Source organism: Tachyglossus aculeatus, chromosome 2 (genome assembly GCF_015852505.1).
Source record: "Tachyglossus aculeatus isolate mTacAcu1 chromosome 2, mTacAcu1.pri, whole genome shotgun sequence".
NCBI classification, from domain to species: Eukaryota; Metazoa; Chordata; class Mammalia; order Monotremata; family Tachyglossidae; genus Tachyglossus; species Tachyglossus aculeatus.
The window spans coordinates 156,540,685-156,565,272 of NC_052067.1; the positions used below are offsets into that span (position 1 = coordinate 156,540,685).

The window sequence follows — 24,588 nt, forward strand, 5'->3', positions numbered from 1 at the left end:
AGAAAGTACTGAGTAAATACCATTGATTGATAAGTATCAGTGGTATTTATTGAGCACTTTCTGTGTGCAGCACACTGTACTAAGCACTTGGGAGAGTACAATATAACCTAACAGACATATTCTAAGGTGATAATTTACAATTGAGTAGGCATAGATTTTTGCATCAAATAGAAACTCCTTACCATTGGCTTTGAAGTGCTCACTCAACTTTGCCCCCTCCTACATTACTTCCTTGACTTCTTACTTCAACCCAGCCTGCACATTTTGCTCTTCTAATGCCAACCTACTCACTGTATTCAATCTTGTCTATCTCGCTGCCAATTGCTTGCTCGTGTCTTACCTCTTGCCTGGAACACCCTTCCTCTTTATATCCAACAGACCATTACACCCCCGCCCTTCAAAGCCTTATGGAAAAAACATCTCCTCCAAGAGGCCTTCCCTGACAAGCTCTGGGCATGTTACTCCCCTCCTCAAAAATCTCCAATGGCTACCAATCAATCTGCACATCAGGCAGAAACTCCTCACCCTGGGCTTCAAGGCTGTCCATCACCTCGCCCCCTCCTACCTCACCTCCCTTCTCTCCTTCTACTGCCCAGCCCGCACCCTCCGCTCCTCTGCCGCTAATCTCCTCACCGTACCTCGCTCTCGCCTGTCCCGCCATCGACCCCCGGCCCACGTCATCCCCCGGGCCTGGAATGCCCTCCCTCTGCCCATCCGCCAAGCTAGCTCTCTTCCTCCCTTCAAGGCCCTACTGAGAGCTCACCTCCTCCAGGAGGCCTTCCCACACTCAGCCCCTTCCTTCCTCTCCCCCTCGTCCCCCTTTCCATCTCCCCCATCTTACCTCCTTCCCTTCCCCACAGCACCTGTATATATGTATATATGTTTGTACATATTTATTATTCTATTTATTTATTTATTTATTTATTTTACTTGTACATATCTATTCTATTTATTTTATTTTGTTAGTATGTTTGGTTTTGTTCTCTGTCTCCCCCTTTTAGACTGTGAGCCCACTGTTGGGTAGGGACTGTCTCTATATGTTGCCAACTTGTACTTCCCAAGCGCTTAGTACAGTGCTCTGCACACAGTAAGTGCTCAATAAATACAATTAATTGATTGATTAAACCCTCACTTCCTCTTCCTCCTCACTTTTGTGTCACCTTTGCAATGGATTTGCACCCTTTCTTCACCCCTCCCTCAGCCCCACAGCACTTGTGTGCATATCCTTTCTTTATTTATATCAATGCCTGTATTCCTCCCTAGAGTGTAAGCTCATTATGGGCAGGGAATGTGTCTACCACCTCTGTTATATGGTACTCTCCCAAGTGTTCAGTGCAGTGCATTGCACACAATAAGTGCTTAAAATTGATTGATTATACAAAAGACTCTGCTTCCCAAACACAGTCAAAACAGCCACAAGATTTGCATGTAAGTAGACTGAATGGAGAAGCGCATGGCTTAATGGAAACAGCAAGGGCTTGGGAATCAGAGGATGTGGGTTCTAATACTGGCTCCACCACATGTCTGCTGTGTGACCTTGGGCAACCCACTTAACTTCTCTGTGTCTCAGTCACCTCATCTGTAAAATTGGGATTAAGGCTGTGAGCCCCACGTGGGACAACCTGTTTACTTTGTATCTACCCCAGAGCTTAGATCAGTGCTTGGCACATAGTAAGTGTTTAACAAATACTATTATTATTATTATTATTATTATTATTATTGTTAAATGTCTGTGAGGGTATGCACACAGTGTCAGCGCATGAAACATACATAAATGGCTCTTCCTTAACTGCAAGAATGCAACTCCTGCTAACTGTAGCTGAGATAGGTGCAAAATGACATGAGGATAACCCAACTTGTACTTCCCAAGCGCTTAGTATAGTGCTCTGCACACAGTAAGCACTCAATAAATATGATTGAATGAATGAAAGCATAGGGAAAGAAATAAACACTGAGGGGTGGAGATAAGGAATAGTGAGAAGGGGAAATCAGGAAAGACACTGTGAGGTTCAAAAGGACAGAGAGAAGAAAGGATGAGAAGTACAGTGACTGAGGGAGAAAGAATTTCAAAGGTGAATGTAGGGAGAAGAAAAATCAAATAGACAAATACAAGCACTGAGATGCCAGAAAGCACTAAAGAGATGGATAAATTTATGAAAAGAGAAGAAAGAACAAGGGAGGGGGAGGATGAGGTGAGAAAAAGTACACAGTGTCAGCCAGGTGAAAACTGGGTCTTCCAGGTTTTAGCTCCTTGTGGGAAGGAAACGTGCCTCATGCTTCTGATGTACTTTCCCAAGAGCTTAGTATAGTGCATTGCATCCATGAGGCAGTAAACAGATATCTTCCCACCCAAACCCTGTCCTCTCTCTGACTTTCCCATCACTCTAGACAGCACCACCATCCTCTCTGTCTCACATTCCCATAACCTAGCCATTACTCTATTCATCTTTCATTCAACTCATATATCCAATCTTTTACAAAGTCCTGGCAGTTCAACTTTCACAAAATTGCTAAAATCCACCCTCTGCTCTAATCCAAGCACTTATCCTATCCCCCCTTGATTGCTGCATCAGCCTCCTCGCTGACCTTCCTGCCTCCTGTATCTCCCCATTCAAGCATGAACTTCATTCTGCTGTCCAGATGATTTTTCTACAAAAACATTCAGTCCATTTCCCCACTCCTCAAGAACCTCCAGAGGTTGCCCATCCATTTCTGCATCAACAGAAACTCCTTATCATCGGCTTTAAAGCTTTCAATTGCTTTGACCCCTTCTACTTAACCTCATTGCTCTCCTACTACTGTAGCTCTCTAGATTTGTGGGCAGGGAATGTGTCTGTTTATTTTTGTGTTGCACTCTCCCAAGTGCTTAGTACAGCGCTCTGCACACAGTAAGCATTCAATAAATACTACTGAATGAGTGAATGAATACTACAACACAGCCAGCGCACTTCTCTCCTCTAATGCCAACCTATTCACTGTAACTCAGTTTCATCTACCTCACCCTGATGTCTTGCTCATATCATGGTCTAGAAAGCCTCTTTGTATCTGACAGACAATTTACTCTCCCCACTTTCAAAGCTTTATTGATGGCACATCTTCTCCAGGAGGCTTTCCCTGACGAAGCCCTCATTTCCTCTTATCCCACTTTCTTCTGCATCACAATTGGATTTGTACCCTTCATTCCCCCCACCAATAGCACTTATGTACATATGTTGCCAACTTGTACTTCCCAAGTACTTAGTACAGTCCTCTGCACAGAGTGAGTGCTCAATAAATACGATTGATTGATTGATTGATGTACATATCTGTAATTTATTTTAATGTCTGTCCCCCAACTGTAGACTGTAAACTCTATAAGGGCAGGGAATAAGTCTACCAACTCTGCTATACTGTATTCTCCCAAGCAGTTAGGTCAGTGTTCTGCACCCAGTAAGACCTCAGTATATATGATTGATTATTTTAATTATTATTACTAGTTCCACTATGTCTACTATTACTACTACTACTACTTCTTTTTCTCCTTGTCCTTCCCCTTTTCATTCATTCAAGTTTTCATTCAATCGTATTTATTGAGCATTTACTGTGTGCAGAGCACTGTACTAAGCACTTGGGAAGTACAAGTTGGTAACATATAGAGACGGTCCCTACCCAACAACAGGCTCACAGTCTAGAAGGGGGAAAAAGCAAAACATATGGACAGGTGTCAAGTCATCAGAAGGTGAGCCTTCAGTAGGGCTTTGAAGAGTGATCTTTTGGTGGATTTGAGGAGGGAGAGCATTCCAGGACAGAGGTAGGACGTGGGCCATGGTTATATCTACAACACCTAGAAAACATGGCATCTGGTGGAACAAAGAGTATAAAATGTCTGTGAATTTATTCTCTTAGCACACTGCCACACTGACTAAGGTAATGGGACTAGGCTGCTAATTTTGACACGGAGCAACTACTCCAGACCAATAGAGATTCATTCATTTATTCAATTGTATTTATTGAGCGCTCACTGTGTGCAAAGCACTGTACTAAGTGCTTGGGAAGTACAAATTGTCAGCATAGGAGGAGGAGTAATAGTAGTAGTAATAGCAACAGTATTTATTAAACAACTACTGTGTGTAGAGCTCTGTACTAAGCACTGGGGGAAAAAATACACAAGTGAGAATTAGACATGATCCCTGGCCCTCAAGGGGCTCACAGTCTTAGAATAAAACACAAGGATGGTAAGGCTGAGGTGGTTAAAAAAAAAAAAAAAAGAGGAAATCTGCATGTGGGTCATATTTCCTTTAACTCCTCAAATGTTCTCTTTGCTGGCCTTAAAGGCCATAGGTAGAGAAACAAATGAGAAGGTTTTTTTTTTGTTTTTTGTTTTTTTGTTTTGGCGTGAACCATATTACTCCTTGTCCCTCTCCTACCGACGCTGCAGGTCTTGAAAAGTTTAGGTAAGAGTACCTAAAGTCTGGAGATTATTTTGCATGAGGCCAATTTGTCCTTTTTCACCTCAAATATTCTGTTTGGAGGCCTGGATGATCTTAAGTAGAGAAATACAAGCAGGAGATTTTTTTTTGCATTAAGCCAATTTCTCCCTTTCCAGCTCCTATATTTTGTCTTCAGGTCTTGAAGACCTGTGATGGACAAATTAATGGGATAATTTCTGCACGAAGCAAGTTTCTCCTTTTGCACTTCAAATATTCCTTTTTTCAGGCACTGAAGACCTGGGGTAATAATAATAATAATGATGGCATTTATGAAGCGCTTACTATGTGCAAAGCACTGTTCTAAGCACTGGGGAGGTTACCAGGTGATCAGGTTGTCCCACAGGTAGTGAAATCAATGGAGGAGGTTTTTGGCAGGAAGCGAATTTCTCCTGCCACTTCAGCAGTGCTTCAGTTGGTTCAAGCACACATCCCATCAAAATGTTAAGGGTACTGGATGAGAATTTTGCCTACACCATTGAAACTGAGTGACATCTCTTCGCGTCGACCCGCAGACATTTTTGGGGTTTTTCTTTTCAGATTGTGCCAAGTACCTTATACTCACACAAAAAGGATGATTCCAGTGTTGGCCATGGCGTAGGACAGACCTAGGATTCCACTGCCCATGATGGCATTACTGAGGTTGAATGATGACATTCCGAAGGATGTGGTTCCAGGGTGCTTCAAGAAAAAGAGTGCATTATAAGCATAAATTTATGCTCAGAAACATCTGTCGGAGGAAGCACCCTTTGGTTACTGGCATTCACACATTATTTTCACCACAATGTATCTTTGATGTTTGTTGGTGGAGAGTTAAGTCCAAGTCGAGAACTTACCAAGAGAAAAGTTCCAAGAATAAAGACAATGACACAACCTCAGTAAAACCCTGTCATTTTCACTGGAATGTAATATTTGATTCAGAACAGTTTTAAAGAAACAGGTCAAATAACACAAAGAGAGAAAGGACTGGAGCTTTGCTGATTGCAATTTACATTGGGCAGGCTGCGGTGATTTCTTTAAAAAACAAATAAATTTCATAAATGATTTATGCAGCCATATGGTGAACCAAAAAAAAAAAGAAAAACAGCAAGCCCTTATTCCAGTAAAGGCCTGAATAAACAACAAAATTTGCTGATGAAAGTCTTTGGAAAATTTCAGGGTCACATTGTTTTCCCACAGAGACTCAGATAGACTGGACTTCCCTCATCCCTGTTTTGACTCCTTAAAAGCATGGGTCAACTTACATTTTCCTCGTCATAGTTATCCAACATCTTCTTCCCCAGAAATCCATTTGTAAGGAACTTTTGGCTCTCAGTGTCTTCATTAGCAAATTGGCTAGATGCACAAAGAAGAGGAAAGTCAGAGACCCGGAGAAGACTCAACATGGATAAATGCTGATTTAGGGGACAATCTAAATGAGCAGGTGGGGAAGGGAATAGATGATCCCAGATGATCCCACCTGACCTAAGCTCCCTCCTTTCATGTTGGAATACCAACAAGTTGAGGCCAATAGATGGCATTCTTTAGGCTTAATGGCATTTCTTAGGGAAAACAGCACAGGCCTGGGAGGAAAGAGATTCACTCATTCATTCAATCATATTTATTGAGTGCTTACTCTGTGCGGAGTACTAAGCACTTGGGAAGTACAAGTCGCTATCATATAGGGACGGTCCCTACCCAACAATGGGCTCACAGTCTAGAAGGGGGAGACAGACAACAAAACAAAACATGTAGACAGGTGTCAAAATCATCAGAACAAAAAGAATTAAAGCTATATGCACATCATTAACTAAATAAATAGAATAGTAAATATGTACAAGTAAAATAGAGTAATAAATCTGTAAAAATATATACAAGTGCTGTGGGGAGGGGAAGGATATAGGGCAGGGGGAATGGGGAAGAGGAGAAGAAAAAGGGGGCTCAGTTTGGGAAGGCCTTCTGGAGGAGGTGGGCTCTCAGTAAGGCTTTGAAGGGAGGAAGAGAGCTAGCTTGGCAGATGTGTGGAGGGAGGGCATTCCAGGCCAGGGGAAGGATGTGGGCCAGGGGGTCGACGTCGGGACAGGTGAGAATGAGGTACAGTGAGGAGGTGAGCGGCAGAGGAGCAGGGGGTGTGAGCTGGGCTGTAGAAGGAGAGAAGGGAGGTGAGGTAGGAGGGGGTGAGGTGATGGACAGCCTTGAAGCCAAGAGTGAGGAATTTTTGCTCGATTCGTAGGTTGACAGGCAGCCACTGGAGATTTTCGAGGAAGGGAGTAACATGCCCAGAGCTTTTGTGTACAAAGATAATCCAGGCAGCAGAGTGAAGTATAGACTGAAGTGGGGAGAGACAGGACGATGGGAGATTAGAGAGGAGGCTGATGCAGTAATCCAGTCGGGATAGGATGAGAGATTGAACAAGCAAGGTAGCGGTTTACATGGAGAGGAAAGGGCAAATCTTGGCGATGTTACGGAGGTGAGACTGGCAGGTTTTGGTGATGGATTGGATGTGTGGGGTGAATGAGAGAGCGGAGTCAAGGATGACACCAAGGTTGCGGGCTTGCGAGACAGGAAGGATGGTAGTGCCATCTACAGTGATGGGAAAGTCAGGGATAGGGTAGGGTTTGGGAGGGAAGATAAAGAGTTCAGTCTTGAACATACTGAGTTTTAGATTCATTCATTCAATCGTATTTATTGAGTGCTTACTTTGTGCAGACGACTGTACTAAGCGCTTGGGAAATACAAATTGGCAACATATAGAGACGGTCCCTACCCAACAATGGGCTCACAGTCTAGAAGGGAGAGACAGACAACAAAACAAAACATGTGGACAGGTGTCAAGTCATCAGAACAAATAGAATAGAAGCTATATGCACATCATTAACAAAATAAATAGAATAGTAAACATGTACAATTAAAATAGAGTAATAAATCTGTACAAACATACATACAGGTGCTGTGGGGAAGGGAAGGAGGTAGGGCCGGCGGGACGGGGAGGAGGAGAGGAAAAAGGGGGCTCAGTCTGGGAAGGTGTCTTGGAGGTGAGCTCTCAGTAGGGCTTTGAAGGGAGGAAGAGAGCTAGCTTGGTGGATGTGTGGAGGGAGGGCATTTCCAGGCCAGGGGGAGGAAATGGGCCAGGGATCGACGGTGGGACAGGCAAGAACGAGGTACAGTGAGGAGGTTAGCGGCAGAGGAGCAGAGGGTGCGGGCTGGACTGTAGAAGGAGAGAAGGGAGGTGAGGTAGGAGGGGGCGAGGTGATGGACAGCCTTGAAGCCGAGAGTGAGGAATTTTGCTTGATGCGGCAGCCACTGGAGATTTTTGAGGAGGGAAGTAACATGCCCAGAGCGTTTCTGTACAAAGATGATCCGGGCAGCAGCGTGAAGTATAGACTGAAGTGGGGAGAGACAGGAGGATGAGAGATCAGAGAGGAGGCTGTTTCAGTAATCCAGTCGGGATAGGATGAGAGATTTAACCAGCAAGGTAGTGGTTTGGATGGAGAAGAAAGAGCGGATCTTGGTGATGTTGCAGAGGTGAGACCAGCAGGTTTTGGTGACAGACTGGATGTGTGGGGTGAACGAGGGAATGGAGTCGAGGATGACACCAAGGTTGCAGACTTGTGAGATGGGAAGGATGGTAGTGCCATTTACAGTGACACCTTTCCAGTCAGGGAGAGGGCAGGGTTTGGGAGAGAAGATAAGGAGTTCAGTCTTGGACATATTGAGTTTTAGATGGCAGGCAGACATCAAGATGGAGATGTCCTGAAGGCAGGAGGAGACCCCAGCCTGAAGGGAGGGAGAGAGAGCAGGGGCAGAGATGTAGATTTGGGTGTCATCAGCGTAGAGATGATAGTTGAAGCCGTGGGAGCTAATGAGTTCACCAAGGGAGTGAGTGTACATAGAGAACAGAAGGGGACCAAGAACTGACCCTTGAGGAACCCCTACAGTAAGGGGATGAGAGGGGAAGGAGGAGCCCATGAAGGAGACTGAGAATGAACAGACAGAGAGATAAGAAGAGAACTAGGAGAGCATGGAGTCTGTGAAGCCAAGCTTGGATAGTGTGTTGAGGAGAAGGGGGTCATCCAAAGTGTCAAGGGCAGCTGAGAGGTCGAGGAGGATTAGGATAGAGTAGGAGATCTGAGTTCTAATCTCTGCTCTGCCATTTGTCTGTTGGGTGATCTTTAAAAATCACTTAAGCAGACAATCAATCAATTGTATTGATTGAGAGCTTACTGTGTGCAGAGCACTTTATTAAGTGCTTGGGGGAGTTCAAAAGAACAAGACACATTCCCTGCCCACAATGAACTTAGAATTTAGAGGGCTTAAGAAGCCACTTAACTTCTCTGAGCCTCCATTTCTTCAGCCCAAAAATGGGAATAAAATTTCCTCTCTCCCATCCTCTTAGATGTGCAGTCTCATGTAGGACAAGGTTGGTCTCCCATCTGATAATCTTGTCTCAACCCTAGCAACTGGCTTATTGTAGACACTTAACAAATACCACAGTTAGTAGTATTATTTTTGAGGTAAGGCAGTCTAGTTTTTGTGCTCTTCTTCCTCCCTTTCTTTTTCCCTATTCCTCTAATTAAAAAATAACTGTGGTATTTGTTAACCACTTACTATGTGAGAAGCATTGTACTAAGCGCTTGGGTAAGTATGGCATAGTGGATAGAGCACAGGCCTGGGGCCTGGGTCAGGCATTCTAATCTCGGCTCCGCCACTCGTCTGCTGTGTGACCTTTGGCAAATCATTTCACTTCTCTGGGCCTTGGTTCCCTCATCTGTAAAATGGGGTTTGAGAATGTGAGCTCTATGTGGAACAGGGACTGTGTCCAACCCAATTTGCTTGTATCCATCCCAATGCTTAGTACAGTGCCTGGCACTTAGTAAGTGCTTAACAAACGCCAAAGCTATTATTATTATTTTTACAAGTTAGGTTAGACCCAGTTCCTGTCCCGCATGGGGCATACAGTTTAAGAAATCTAATCTGTTTTAATAGGCAGAGTCTTCAGGGAGCCAGCCTTCATCATCATCATCATCATCAGTTGTATTTATTGAGTGCTTACTATGTGCAGAGCACTGTACTAAGTGCTTGGGAAGTACAAATTGGCAACATATAGAGACAGTCCCTACCCAACAGTGGGCTCACAGTCTAAAAGGGGGAGACAGAGAACAAAACCAAACATACTAACAAAATAAAATAAATAGAATAGATATGTACAAGTAGAATAAATAAATAAGTAGAGTAATAAATATGTACAAACATATATACAGGTGCTGTGGGGAAGGGAAGGAGGTAAGATGGGGGGATGGAGAGAGGGACAAGGGGGAGAGGAAGGAACGGGCTCAGTCTGGGAAGGCCTCCTGGAGGAGGTGAGCTCTCAGCAGGGCCTTGAAGGGAGGAAGAGAGCTAGCTTGGCGGATGGGCAGAGGGAGGACATTCCCGGCCCGGGGGATGACGTGGGCCGGGGGTCGATGGCGGGACAGGCGAGAACGAGGCACAGTGAGGAGGTTAGCGGAGGAGGAGCGGAGGGTGCGGGCTGGGCAGTAGAAGGAGAGAAGGAAGGTGAGGTAGGAGGGGGCGAGGTGATGGACAGCCTTGAAGCCCAGGGTGAGGAGTTTCTGCCTGATGCTAGCCTTCCCTCCAGATAGATATCAACTGTGGTGACAATCAATTAATCAGTCAATGGCATTTATTAAGCACTTACTGTATGTAAGCACTACATTATGTGTTTAGAAGAGTACACTACAATAAAGTTGGTAGACATGATCCCTGGCCAAAATGAGCTTACAACCTACAGAGAAGCAGCATGGCCTTGTGGATAAAACCTGGGCCTTGGAGTCAGAAGGACCTGGGTTCTAATCCCAGCTCTGCCACTTTCCTGTTGTGTGACCTTGGGCAAGTAACTTCACTTCTCTGTGCCTCAGTTACTTCACCTGGATCAAAACGGTGAGCCCCAGGTGTGAGCCCCGTTGTTGGGTAGGGACCGTCTCTATAAGTTGCCGACTTGTACTTCCCAAGTGCTTAGTACAGTGCTCTGCACACAGTAAGCGCTCAATCAATACGATTGAATGAATGAATGTGGGACAGGGATTGTGTCCAACCTCGTTAGCTTGTATCTACCCAAGTGATTAGAACAGTGTCTGGCGCATAGTAAGTTCTTAACAAATATCAAGAATAAAAAAGCACAAAACAAAACCAAGTTCCAGTTTGCTGTGCATTCAAAACGCTTCAGGCCCTGACCTCAGGATGCACCTCATTTGGTGTTTTCCTATTGGCTTATACCTAGGATGGTCTTTGTGAGTGCATGGTGTGTTTGGCACTGCAGCTGTTGCATTGACTTTTTGATCCATCCACACACCCGCTGGGCGACTTTATTGTCAGTGGCTCCTTTCAGTTCCAAGGACAGACAGAAATTAGTTTACAGACAGTTATGGCAGCTCAGTCTTTTTCTCATCAATCAATCAATGGCATTTATTAGGCACTTCTTGCCTCGTATTCTCTGTAATATATTTATATTAACATCTCTCTTTCCCCTCTAGGCTGTAAACTCATTGCAGGCAGGGACTATGTTTCTTATATAATAATAATGATAGTATTTGTTAAGAGCTTACTATGTGCCAAGCACTGTTCTAAGCACTGGGAGGATACAAGGTAATCAGGTTGTCCCATGTAGAGCTCACAGTCTTAATCCCCATTTTACAGATGAGGGAACTGAGGCACAGAGAACTTGAGCGACTTGCCCAAAGTCACACAGCTGACAAGTGGCAGACCCGGGATTAGAACCCATGACCTCTGACTCCCAAGTCCATGCTCTTTCCACTGAGCCATGTATATTTTACTCTCCCAAGAGCTTAGTACAGCGCTCTGCACACAGTAAGTGCTCAGTATATATGATTGACTGACTTTGGGAAAAGCACTTGTGGTCTAGACTGTAAGCTCCTTGTGGGCAGAGATGTGTCTACCAACTCTCTTATAATCCACTCTCCCAAGTGCTTAGTACAGTGCTCTGCACTCAGTAAGCACTTGATAAATACCACTGATTGATTGATACTAATGAATGGAAAAGTCAAGGGATCTATTAAAAGAAACATCAGGAGTGAAAGAGAAGCTAAGTGTGCAGAAGAAAACCTTTTCTTCGGATTACAGACCACTTACACTATGCCTTTCCTTAGTTCATCAACTAGTAAAATCATCATCACCATCAACAGTGGTATTTACTGAGAGCGCAGTACGTGCAGAGCACTGTAGTAAGCACTTGGGAAAGCACAGTACTACAGAATTGGTAGACATGTTCCCTGCACCTAACGAGCTTTCAGTCAAATCAGAGCAGGTTCAGTAGCTAGTGATAACAGAGAAGATCACCTGGATTTAAGCTATAGTTATTATTCGGGGGTTCAGGCTCGTCAACCCTAAAGCAACTTTATGAGCTGGATGCTTTGCAGTTCATTTATTTAAGAGTACTTCCATTTAGATACAGCACTATTAATGCAGGAAGCTGCCAAAAGGCAATTCCTTTTCATGAAACAAATTCTTGAAATTATGACAATTTTGTGGCACTCCTTGTATGAAAAATGACTCATCAAAGATATTTTTATACAACCTCCGACCTTAAGCCATGAGGGATCATTTTTAGAGGAGACTAATAATACACATTTCATAACAGTTCAAGAATCAATCAAGCAATAGTATTAGCTTAGTACAGTGCTCTGCACACAGTAAGAGCTCAATAAATACGATTGATTGATTGATTACTAAGCACTTATGTGCAGAGCATTGTATTAAACATTTGGGAAAGTGCAATACAATAGAGTTGGTAGACGGGAACTCTTGCAATCCAGAGAGGGGGACAGATATTATGGTCATGGGTTCAAATCCCGGCTCTGCCAATTGTCAGCTGTGTGACTTTGGGCAAGTCACTTAACTTCTCTGAGCCTCAGTTACCTCATCTGTAAAATGGGGATTAAGACTGTGAGCCCCCCATGGGACAACCTGATCACCTTGTAACCCCCCCAGTGCTTAGAACAGTGCCTTGCACAAAGTAAGTGCTTAATAAATGCCATTATTATTATTATTATTATTATTATTATTAATAATAATAATAATAATATATTAATAGAAATTACAGGTAGAGGAAAAAGTAGAGTGTCAGGATATATGTATAAGTGCTGTGGAGTTGGGATGATTCTCAAAGTGTGTAAGGGGTTCACAGTCAAGTGCACAGATTTGCACATAGTAAGTGCTTAACAAATGCCATCATAATTATTAATCAATCAATCAATCAATCGTATTAATTGAGCGCTTACTGTGTGCAGAGCACTGTACTAAGCGCTTGGGAAGTACAAGTTGGCAACATACAGAGACAGTCCCTACCCAACAGTGGGCTCACAGTCTAAAAGGGGGAGACAGAGAACAAAACCAAACATACTAACAAAATAAAATAAATAGAATAGATATGTACAAGTAAAATAAATAAATAAATAGAGTAATAAATATGTACAAACATATATACATATATACAGGTAATTATTATTATTATTATTATGCAGATGAGAGGGTCTATAGAGCTTGGTCAAGGGGAAGGCCTCTTGGAGGAGGTGTGATTTTAGGAGGTTTTGGAGGTAGGGAGAGTGGTGGTCTGTTGGAGATAAAGGTTGGGGGGAGTTCCAGGCCAAAAAGAGGGTCTTTGGGATAGATGAGATGGAGGAACAGAGAGTAGGTTGGCATTAGAGGAGTGAAGTGTGTGGATTGGGTTGTAGTAGGAGAGCAGTGAGGTAAAGTAGTTTGCAGGAAGCTGACTAAGTGCTTTAAAGTCAATGGTAGGGAGTTTCTGTTTGAGGCAGAGGTGGATGGGCAGTGACCGGAGATTCTTGAGTCAGGGAGGTGAGGATTGAATATTTTTCAGGAAAATGATCCATGCAGCAGAGTGAAATATCGACTGGGTCAGGGAAAGTGGGGAGGTAGGGAGCCCAGCAAGGAGGCTGAGGCAATAGTCAAGGAGAGAAATGATACAGTATTAACAATGTTTCACTTTCACATCACAACTACCTCATTTTATTCTCACACCAACCCTGTAAGGGAGAGACAGGCATTTTCCCCATTTTACAGAAGAAAAAAATAGGGAGGCGCAGAGAAGCTGTGATTTGCCTGAGGTCCCACAGCAGGATTGTGACAGATTTGGGACAACAGTCCAAGCCTCTAGCTTCCAAACCTGTGCTCTTCCCACTAAGTCACAATGCCTCCAATGGAAAAATTGGCAGGAATTGACACGAAGGTGTAAAAAGAGAGATTCCAGGAAGAGGGGAGTCAGCTTTAACTGTTGGTTTGACAGCACGCTGATTTCTGGTTTTGTTCATTTTCATTATCCAATATGCCACAGGTAGGCATTAGGCAATCCTTACATTTGATTTCTGGAAAGTGATCCCTACAATCTGTGCTATCAATAGTAATAATAATAATAATTGTTAAGCACTTACTATGTACCAAGTACTGTTCTAAGTGCTGGATAATAATGGTATTTGTTAAGTGCTTACTATGTGCCAAGCACTGAGCCCCCTCCCCCCAGACTGAGCCCCCTTCTTCCTCTCCCCCTCCCCCTCGCCTTACCTCCTTCCCCTCCCCACAGCACCTGTATATACGTATATATGTTTGTACTTATTCATTACTCTATTTTATTTGTACAAATTTACTCCATTTATTTTGTTACTATGTTTTGTTTTGTTGTCTGTCTCCCCCTTCTAGACTGTGAGCCCGCTGTTGGGTAGGGACCGTCTCTAGATGTTGCCAACTTGTACTTCCCAAGCGCTTAGTACAGTGCTCTGCACACAGTAGGCGCTCAATAAATATGATTGAATAAATGAATGAATGAATGAAGCACTGTTCTAAGCACTGGGGGAGAGACAAGGTAATCAGGTTGTCCCATGTGGGGCTCACAGTTTTAATCCCCATTTTACAGATGTGGTAACTGAGGCACAGAGAAGTTAAGTGGCTGGCCCAAGGTCACTCAGCAGACAAGTGGCAGAGCAGGTATTAGAACCTATTACCTTCTGACACCGAGGCCTGTGGTCTATCCACTCCGCCATGCTGCTTCCTTGCAGACAAGGAACGTGCCTACCAACTCAGTTATATTGTACTTTCCCAAATGCTTAGTACAGTGCTCTGCACACAGTTAGGGCTCAATAAATATGGCTGAATGAATGAAAACACTCAGTAATTATGGTTAATTGATTGAGTGATTGATTATTATCTGTCAAGCACTGTGGTAAGTGCTGGGATATATATTATAAGCAGATTGACAGTCTCCAACCCACAGTCTAAGGGGGGAAGAGCACAGATATTTTAAGCACATTGTTTTGCTGCCAGTGAAAAACATACAGGGAAAATATATAATAACAATAATAATTATGGTATTTATTAAGTGCTTACTATGTGCCAGGCACTGTACTAAGCTCTGGGGTGGATACAGGCAAATTGTGTTAGACTCAATCTCTCTCCCATGTCGGGCTCACAGTCTCAATCCCCATTTTACAGATGAGGTAACCGAGGTAATGAGAAGTGAAGCAACTTGCCCAAGGTCACACAGCAGAAAAAGTGATGAAGCCAGGATTAGAACCCATGTTCCCAGGCCTGTGCTCTACCCACTAAGCCATGCTCTTTCTCCAGTAATCGACTTCCCTAAAAAAAGATCACAGAAAGCTTGCTGCCACCATTGCTGCTCCATCCCCACACCTGACCGATGATGAACTGTAGTGACCCTGGTATAGTGCATCCTAACAATATAATGTATGATAAGGATAATAATTGATAATCATAAATGTGGTAGTTGTTAAACACTTACTATGGGCCAGGCACTGTACTAAGTGCTGGGGTGGATATTAGCAAATTGGGCTAGACACAGTCCCTGTCCTACATTCATTCACTCATTCACTCAATCATATTTATTGAGCGCTTATTGTGTGCAGAGCACTGTACGAAGCGCTTGGGAAATACAAGTCGGTAATATATAGAGACGGGCTCACAGTCTGGCTTACAGTCTCAAACCCCGTTTTAAAGATGAGGTAACTGAGGCCCAGAGAAGTGAAGTGACTTGCCCAAGGCCATACAGCAGACAACTGGCAGAGCCAGGATTAGAACCCATGACCTCCTGACTCTCAGGCCTGTGTGCTATCCACAACAGCTTGCTGCTTCCAATTATGCCCCATGTAGTTCATAATGGTGGGGGAAGACCCTGAAAAATTGATCAAGGGCAAAGAAGGTATTATAAATCCCCAGATTCCCCCCCTCCCCGCCCCTTGCAAACCCTGAATGCTAAACATAAGAAGATCAGGGAATTTGATTTATCGTGAAGACAAAAAAATGATGAGATGAAGTGAAAGGGAAAGAAAACCTTGGGGAGTTGGGAAAGAGCTGTAATAACCTAATAACTTTCTTTAAAAAGTCAGGAACTTAAACATTTTATGTTCATTCCTAGGTTCACCTAGATCCATTCCTGCTCCAGATACATTTTGGCCCGATTTGTTTGCCCATCCAAATAATCTGGCACATTTCACCCTTCGATTTTTTTACCCTCACAGTTCATCTCATCTGAGAAATGGCTTTGATTCTGGGACAACCCCTGCCTCCCAGATACACCATGCCCATTCCAATCCTCCAAAGGTATTTCCCTCCCAGGAATAATTCCACTCTTCTTCAGAAACAGTTCCCTCACCTTCTGGGACACCTTCTCCGGCTGGAGGTCTATAATAATAATAATGATGGCATTTATTAAGCGCTTACTATGTGCAAAGCACTATTCTAAGCACTGGGGAGGTTACAAGGTGAGCGGGTTGTCCCATGTGGGGCTCACAGTCTTAATCCCCATTTTACAGATGAGGTAACTGAGGCCCAGAGAAGTGAAGTGACTTGCCCAAAGTCACCCCGCTGACAAGTGGTGGAGCCGGGATTTGAACCCATGACCTTTAATGAGACCTGGCCTCTTGCGGGAGGGCTGAATTTGGAGTCCACTCCAGGGGTTGGACTTCTACACTTCCTTTTCTGGAGCAGATCTATTTTAAGCGCTGAGGCACAACATGACAGATCAGATCTGCAGAGAAGCAGCATGGCTTAATGGAAAGAGCCTGGGCTTGGGAGTCAGAGGTCGTGGGTTCTAATCCCGGCTCCGCCACTTATCAGCTGTGTGACTTTGGGCAAGTCACTTAACTTCTCTGGGCCTCAGTTACCTCATCTGTAAAATGGGGATTAAAACTGTAAGCCCCTCGTGGGACAACCTGATTACCTTGTATCAACCCCAGTGCTTAGAACAGTGCTTTTCACATAGTAAGCGCTTAACAAATACCATAATTATTATTATCATCTAGTCCCTGTCCCACGTGGTGATCACAGTCTAGTGGAGAGGGAAGCAGTGTGGCCTAGTGGAAAAAGCACAACCTGCAAATTAGAGGATCTTAGTTCTTATTCCAACTCTGCTCCTTGCCCGCTGTTGGACTTTGGGCATGTCACTTAACGTCTCTGTGCTCCATTTACCACATATATAAAATGGGGATTAAGACTGTGAGCCCCACGTGTGACTTGGACTGTGTCCAATTCATTCAATCGTATTTATTGAGTGCTTACTAGTGTGCAGAGCACTGTAGTAAGCACTTGGGAAGTACAAGTTGGCAACATATAGAGACGGTCCCTACCCAACAGTGGCTCACAGTCTAGAAGGGGGAGACAGAGAACAAAACCAAACATATTAACCAAATAAAATAAGTAGAATATGTGCGAGTAAAATAAATAAATAGAGTAATAAATACATACAAACATATATACATATATACAGGTGCTGTGGGGAGGGGAAGAGGAAGGAGGGGGCTCATTCATTCATTCATTCATTCATTCATTCATTCATATTTATTGAGCATCTTGTGTCTGTTCCAGTGCTTGTATAGGTATAGCATGTAATAAATGCTTAACAAATACCACAAAAAAGGGGAGAACTGGTTTGTAATATAGATTTTCCCAATGAGGAAACTGAAGCACAGAGAAGCTATGTGACTTGCCCAAGGTCATACAGCAGACAAGTGGCAGAGTCAGGATTAGAACCCAGGTCTCCTGACTCCTGGTCCTGTGCTGTGCCCTTCCCATTATGCTACCTGCATCACCAAACAGCTTGGAGATAAAAGGAAGGAAAAAATTCAGGGAGAGAGCCTAGAACAAAGGCCCAGTGAGTTGGGGAAGGGAAAGGAGTGGAGGGATGTGTGAGACAGTACTTGTGTCCTCGTTTTTTCCCTTACTCTGTGGATTATGGGAGAAGTTGGGACCCAGTTGGGTGCCCTGCACTGGAACTCATAATGAATAATCAATAGTACTATATCAATCAATCAGTGTTATCTACTGAGCATTTACCGTGTGCAGAACACTGCACTAAGTACTTGGGAAAATGCAATACAACCAAGTTGTTAGACACATTCCATGATCACAAGCAGCTTACACTCTAGGGAGGGATACAGACATTAATATAAATAAAGAAATTATGGACGTAAGTGCTGTGGGGCTGAGGGTGAGGTATATATCAAGAGTCTTAAGGTTAAATCAATCAATTGATCAATTGTATTTATTGAGAACTTACTGTGTGCAGAGCACTGTACTAAATGCTTAGGAGAGTGTGATACAATAGAGTTGATATACACATTAGAGAAGCAGCGTGGCTCAGTGGAAAGAGCACGGGCTCGGGAGTCAGAGTTCATGGGTTCTAATCCGGGCTCCGCCACTTATATCGGCTGTGTGATTTTGGGCAAGTCACTTCACTTCTCTGTGCCTCAGTTATCTCATCTGTAAAATGGGGATTAAGATTGTGAGCCCCACGTGGGACAACCTGATCACCTTGTATCCCCCCAGCGCTTACAACAGTGCTTTGTACATAGTAAGCATTTAACAAATACCATCATCATCATTCCCTGCCCACAAAGAGCTTACTGCCTAGAGGGGGAGTCAGACATTTATAGAAATAAATAAATTACAGATATGAACATCAGTGCTGTGGGGCTGAGGGTAGGGTGATGTAGATTAGGGTGTGGTGACTATTGTCTTTCTACAGAAATGCTCTGGGCACGTCACTCCCCTCCTCAAAAGTCTCCAATGGTTGCCTATCAACCTTCAAATGAAGCAAAATAATAATGTTGGTATTTGTTAAGTGCTTATTATGTGCCAAGTACTGTTCTAAGCACTATGGTAGATATAAGGTAATCAGGTTGTCCCACATGGGGCTCACAGTCTTCATCCCAATTTTACAGATGAGGTAACTGAGGCACAGAGAAGTTAAGTGACTTGCCCAAGGTCACACAGCTGACAAGTGGCAGGACCGGCATTAGAACTACTCTCGGCTTCAAAGCTCTCCATCCCCCCTGCTTCTCCTACCTCACCTCCCTTCTCTCCTTTTCCAGCCCAACCCGCACCCTCCACTCCTCTACCGCTAACCTCCTCACTGTGCCCCATTCTCACCTGTCCCGCCGTCGACCCCCGGCCCATGTCCTACCTCTGGCCTGGAATGGCCTCCCTCCACACATCCGCCAAACTAGCTCTCTTTTTCCCTTCAAAGCCCTACTGACAGCTCACCTCCTCCAGGAGGCCTTCCCAGACTAAGCCCCCCTTTTCCTCTCCTCCTCCTCCCCTCCCCATCACCACCCATTCCTCTGCCCTCCCCACTTCCCCTCCCCACAGCACTTGTGTATATTTGTACATATTCGTTACTCTATTTTATTAATGATGTGCATATAACTGTAATTCTATTTATTCTGATGGTATTGACTCCTGTCTTCTTGGTTTGTTTTCTTATCTGTCTCCCCCTTCTAGACTGTGAGCCTGTTGTTCGGTAGTGACCATTCCTATATGCATCCGATTTGTACTTCCCAAGCTCTTAGTACACTGCTCTGCATACAGTAAGCACTCAATAAATCCGATTGAATGAAAGAATGAATGAATTACCTTAATTTACATAAATAGCATTCCTGTGATGGAGACAGTGCTGCCTCCACCTCAATGTACAAATTTTTTTGAACCTATACCAGCACTTAACCCAGGGCTTGGTGCCTAGTAAGCATTTAATGAACCCCATTGCTGGTACTAGCATTATTAATACATTACCATTATTATAGCTACTAATATTATTATGGTATTCATTAAGCCCTTACTATATGACGAGCACTGTTCTAAGCACTGGGGCAGATACAAATTCATCCTGTTGGACCCAGTTCCAGCCCCACTTTGAGTTTACAGTCTAAGTCGGAGGGAGAACCGGTTTAAACAGATTTTGAAACTCCATTTTACAGTTGAGGAAACTGAGACCAGAGAGGTTTAGTGACCTGCCCCAAGTCACACAGCGAGCAGCTGGCCGAGCTGGGTTAAAAACCCAGGTCGTCTGACTCCCAGGCTCACAATTTTTCCACTAGGCCGTGACACTTCTCGGCTTATTATTACCTTAGTTTACCTTTACTGCATTCTTGGGAGGGAGGAAGCACTGCCACCTCATTTCACAAGACAGGAAACCACAGCACAGAGAGGTCAAGGAACTGACCCAAGGTCACACAACAGGCCAATGGCAGATCTGAACCTAGAACCCCAAGCTCTGGCTGCGTTCCTTAAAGTTGTCCTACTAACTCCCTCACTTATGTTTAGGCCACTACGGCAGGCTCTGCTATTCTTGGGTATTCTGGAACATTTCTTATTCATAGTACCAAGAGAGATCATTCTGTATGATTTTTTGCAGAGTTTTTACTGGTATATTTTTGCCATAAAAATTTAAGCGGCTATTCTAGTGTTTTGAGGTCAGCTTGGGCCAGAGAATATTTGAGAAGTCAGATTCTACACAAAATCAAATAATGTATGACTCTGAACAAAATAAAATTGCATTAAAAACCCAGTTCCATGGATTGAAATGTGCTGAAGAAAGCAAACAGCTGCAGATTGGAAACCCAAACACAGGGTTGCCTGAACTGACCAGAATCAATTCTCACCATGGAACTGAGATGATGCACTGAAGAAATTCTTACTTGCCATATAATACTCCCTTTCTGTGAAGAACTGAGCATCACTGAGGGAGAGGAACCCTGTTTAGCTCTCACCTGTATATGCTCTCCCAGTGTTTAGTACAGTGCTCTGCACACAGTAAGTGTTTAATAAATTGTATGACTACTACTGAGGCAGCTCAAGACTTTCAGTTGAAGTTTAATGAATTAAGGCTGTTACATTATTCTTCTTCTTTATGGTAGTTGTTAAATACTTACTATGTGTCCTGCATTGGTCTAAGTGCTGGGGCTAATCAGGTTGGACACAGTTCCTGTCCCCCATGGGGCTCAAAGTCTAAGTAGGAGGAAGAACAGATATTTAATCTTCATTTTTACAGTTGAGGAAACTGAGGCACAGAGAAGTGAAGTGACTTGCCCATGTTCACATGGGAGGCATTGGTAGAGCTGGGATTAGAACCCAGGTTCTCTGATTCCCTGGCTCGTGCTCTTTCCCTTAGGCCACGCAGATTCTCTGTATGTGTAGTTATTAAAGCATTTAATTATCATTAAAATTCAATTTTATGTTATGGGAAAACAATGCGGTGGTGTGTGTGTCTTGTGTGGGTAAAGTAACTAACTTAAATCTGCAAAGAATGCAGGGTCAATTGGGATGAAACCCCCCCAAATTCCAAGAATTCTGTCAGGTTTGTACCACTTTGAATTACTAAGTAAAAGAAAGATAATTTCATCTGATTATTTTGAGGTTTCCACTTGTTTATTTTTACAATGAAAATTTAAGCAGCTATTCTTTTGTCATGAGATCAGTTTTGGTCAGAAAACATTTAAGAAGCCAGAATTTGCAGAAAATAAAATAGAAACTGTCCCATTTTGTTTTAAAATATCCTGGAGAAAGAAGATGATGCAAATTGGAAATACAAATAACAGCAATTCTCAACTAAAGCATCTTTATGAATCTCAGTAAACATATCTAGGGATCAAAAAAATCCTGCTCTTAAAAAAAACCCAAAAAGAAGTGCTCTTAAAATTGTTAAACAATGGTCAGTGTGAGAGCCAGGACAAGTGAAAGTTGTTATTGCACAAATCACTAAGCAATCTTGCCAATTTTGATATAAAGCATTATTTCTCTTACAGCAATTGCCCTCTGTGGGCCAAAGCTGGACCATTATGTAAAAGTGTTCCCAGGCAAGTATCTCCTCATTCTCTGTAATCCCCTTCAGGCTGGTCTCTCTAGGAAACTTCCTTTCAAGTCAATGAGAGGCTTTGCTTTTATCAACACCCAAGGAATTCCAAAGAGACTGAATTCCCAAGGACAGGATGCCTGCTTTCTGGAGAATTCCAAGGCTAATTAATGGTAAGGGCTTCATGAGCAGTTCTAAACTGAATAGCCACAGATTCCTTTAATAGAGGTGGATCTCTCTCTCTCTCTCTTGGAAATATGCAGTCTTCAGTCATGGTGTCCTTCAGGTTCTTTCAAGCAGGGCCTATAATGGACTCCTGAGGTATTTTGTTTGACTCGGCAAAGTTTGCCGGTAAATGGAGTCGTTCATAAGCAAGTGGGAATAACCTCATTTCATTGAGTACACTCCCAAACTGATAGATTCCTTAGCATCTCTGTGACAGATACCCAACAGCATCCAGAGATACCAAACCAATGTAGGTTGCTTGGAACAGGAAGGCAAGAAGATTCACTCATTTCAAAGTATATTGAGTAAACAAAGTGTTATTTTGCTGGAGAAGGTGGAGTGTCTGCGGGCTTAATAAAATGAACCCCACCAACTTTGTTTCATCATTTGGAACGAAAATTACACCCCAGCCTCCCAGAGAAATCATTAACAGATTAGTTCACTTTGTATGCTGCCTCCCGGAATGCACTTTTCAGTCCTCACATTGATCCCGATGGTTTGAAAATGGCCTACCTGCTAATTGTGACCTTTTCTAAATCTTCCATCTCTGTGTAGCTGTCTTGAATGCTCTCTCCACTACTGCTCTCCTCATCAAGTTCGATGTTGACTTTTCGCAGTTCCATGCGATCCATTTGAGTGGTGTCAGCGCTTTTTCCTCTCCACACCAGCTCCTTCAGTGCAAACAATATACTGTGCTTTCTGCTTAAGGTTCCCGCACCATGTGTTGACTTTCCGAACACTCTGTTCTGCAAACAGAACACACAAAAACTCATTATAATTTCCCTCAAATTAGATAAATGAGTGTGAATCATTGAGCTTATACTAAAAAAGGAAACGTCTGCGGCCTGGGAAATCGATGGATAAACGAACACCACTATGGATCTTGATGCAAAAAAGCTCACCAAAAAACAAAGCTAAGCTATAGAGAGGAAATTGGGAAACTTCAGCTATGGTCATTGGTGGCTTATTGACTTGGAAAGAGTACATTCAAAAAGTGCCTGTTTCACCACCAAGAATGATGATGATGGTATTTGTTAAGCATTTATTATGTGCCAAGCACTGTTCTAAGCACTGAGCACTGTTCTAAGTGCTGATGGATTTGGCACTGGGTTAACCTGATCAATATCTGTTTGATCCTGATGGAAAACTAACACATGAGAAGAAACACATGGTTTCCCAGCAGCATTCCAGGGTGAATCCATCCATCAATCAATCAATGGCATTTACTGAGTGCTTACTATGTTCAGAACACTGCACTAAGCACTTGGGAGAGTACATTACAACAGGGTTGGTCGACACGTTCCCTGCCTGCAAGGAACTTTCAGCTTGTAAAGCATTCTCACCCTACTGCATTTAGAATTGAAACTATTTTGGATAGAATCAGATGATAGGTATCATGAATCAAACCTAAAGTAACTAACACTAATAATAATGGCATTTATTAAGCGCTTACTATGTGCAAAGCACTGTTCTAAGCACTGGGGAGGTTACAAGGTGATCAGGTTGTCCCATGGGGGGCTCACAGTCATAATCCTCATTTTACAGATGAGGTAACTGAGGCACAGAGAAGTTAAGTGACTCGCCCAAAGTCACACAGCTAACAATTGGCACAGCCGGGATTTGAACCCATGACCTCTGACTCCAAAGCCCATGCTCTTTTCCACTGAGCCAATTATGAAAATAATAGTAATGATGTGGTATTTTCTAGGCACTTACTATTTGCCAAGTACTGGGGTAGATACAGTATAATAAGATCAGACAGTCCCTGGACCACACAAGCTCACTGTCCAAGGCAACTGATTATATGTACATTCTTTTTTCATTTTTCATTTTATTGTATTTGTTAAGCACTTACTATGTGCCAGGTATTGTACTAGAAAATCGGATTGGAAACAATTCCTGTCCTGCAGAGGGTTCACAGCATCGATCTCCATTGGTAACTGAGATACAGAGAATAAGTGACTTGCCCAAGGTCACACAGCAGACAAGCGGTGGAACCAGAATTAGCACTTCTAGGTCCCTCCTCTTTCCACTCTGGCCACGTTGCTTCTCTAATTCCCAGGAGGCAATACCAGTCTCCTTATATTCCTATGGAAGCTGTTAGCATTTTTATCGCCTTTTGGGTGTAAGCTACCTAAGAGGGATACAATTTCCCCCTCTGAAAAGTTTCTTCTGAAATTCCTGTATTACAGATGGGAAAAGAGAAAATCTGATGAATGATACACCCCTTCATTTACTATGGCAATGTAGATATATACATATATGTATATTGTTGTCCTTTTCATTGGCTGATTGTACATTAGATAAGAGCCAAATGCAGATGAAAAAATAAGTCCAGTCACTGGCTTAAAGAGAGAATTAGAGAAGCATCGTGGCATAGTAGATTAGAACCCAGGTCTGGGAATCAGAAGGATCTGCATTTAACCCAGGCTCCGCCACATGTCTGCTATGTGACCTCGGGCACGTCATGTCACTTCTCTGTGCCTCAGTTACCTCATCTGTAAAATGGGGATTAAGATTGTGAGCCCCATATGGGACAGGGACTGTGTTCAACCCGATTTGCTTGTATCCACCACAGTGTTTAAAAAAAAAATAAATGATGGCATTTGTTAAGCGCTTACTATGTGCGAAGCACTGTTCTAAGCGCTGGGGTGAATACAAGGTGATAAGGTTGTCCCACATGGGATTCACAGTCTTAATCCCCATTTTACAGATGGGGTAACTGAGGTTCAGAGAATTTAAGTGACT

At 43.3% G+C, this 24,588-nt stretch overlaps 1 protein-coding gene across 3 annotated transcripts in view; it reads right to left on the reverse strand.

Annotated features, from left to right (window-relative positions):
* SLC38A4 (solute carrier family 38 member 4) overlaps positions 1–24,588 on the reverse strand; it is a 209,610-nt gene that overhangs the window by 46,659 nt on the left and 138,363 nt on the right. For all 3 annotated transcript variants that reach the window (XM_038740866.1, XM_038740868.1, XM_038740867.1), the window contains exons 2-4: positions 22,354–22,586; positions 5,711–5,801; positions 5,032–5,147 (exon numbers count right to left, since the gene is read on the reverse strand). In XM_038740866.1, coding sequence (XP_038596794.1) covers positions 5,032–5,147; positions 5,711–5,801; positions 22,354–22,586 — 440 coding nt within the window. The remainder of the gene's footprint in view (positions 1–5,031; positions 5,148–5,710; positions 5,802–22,353; positions 22,587–24,588) is intronic.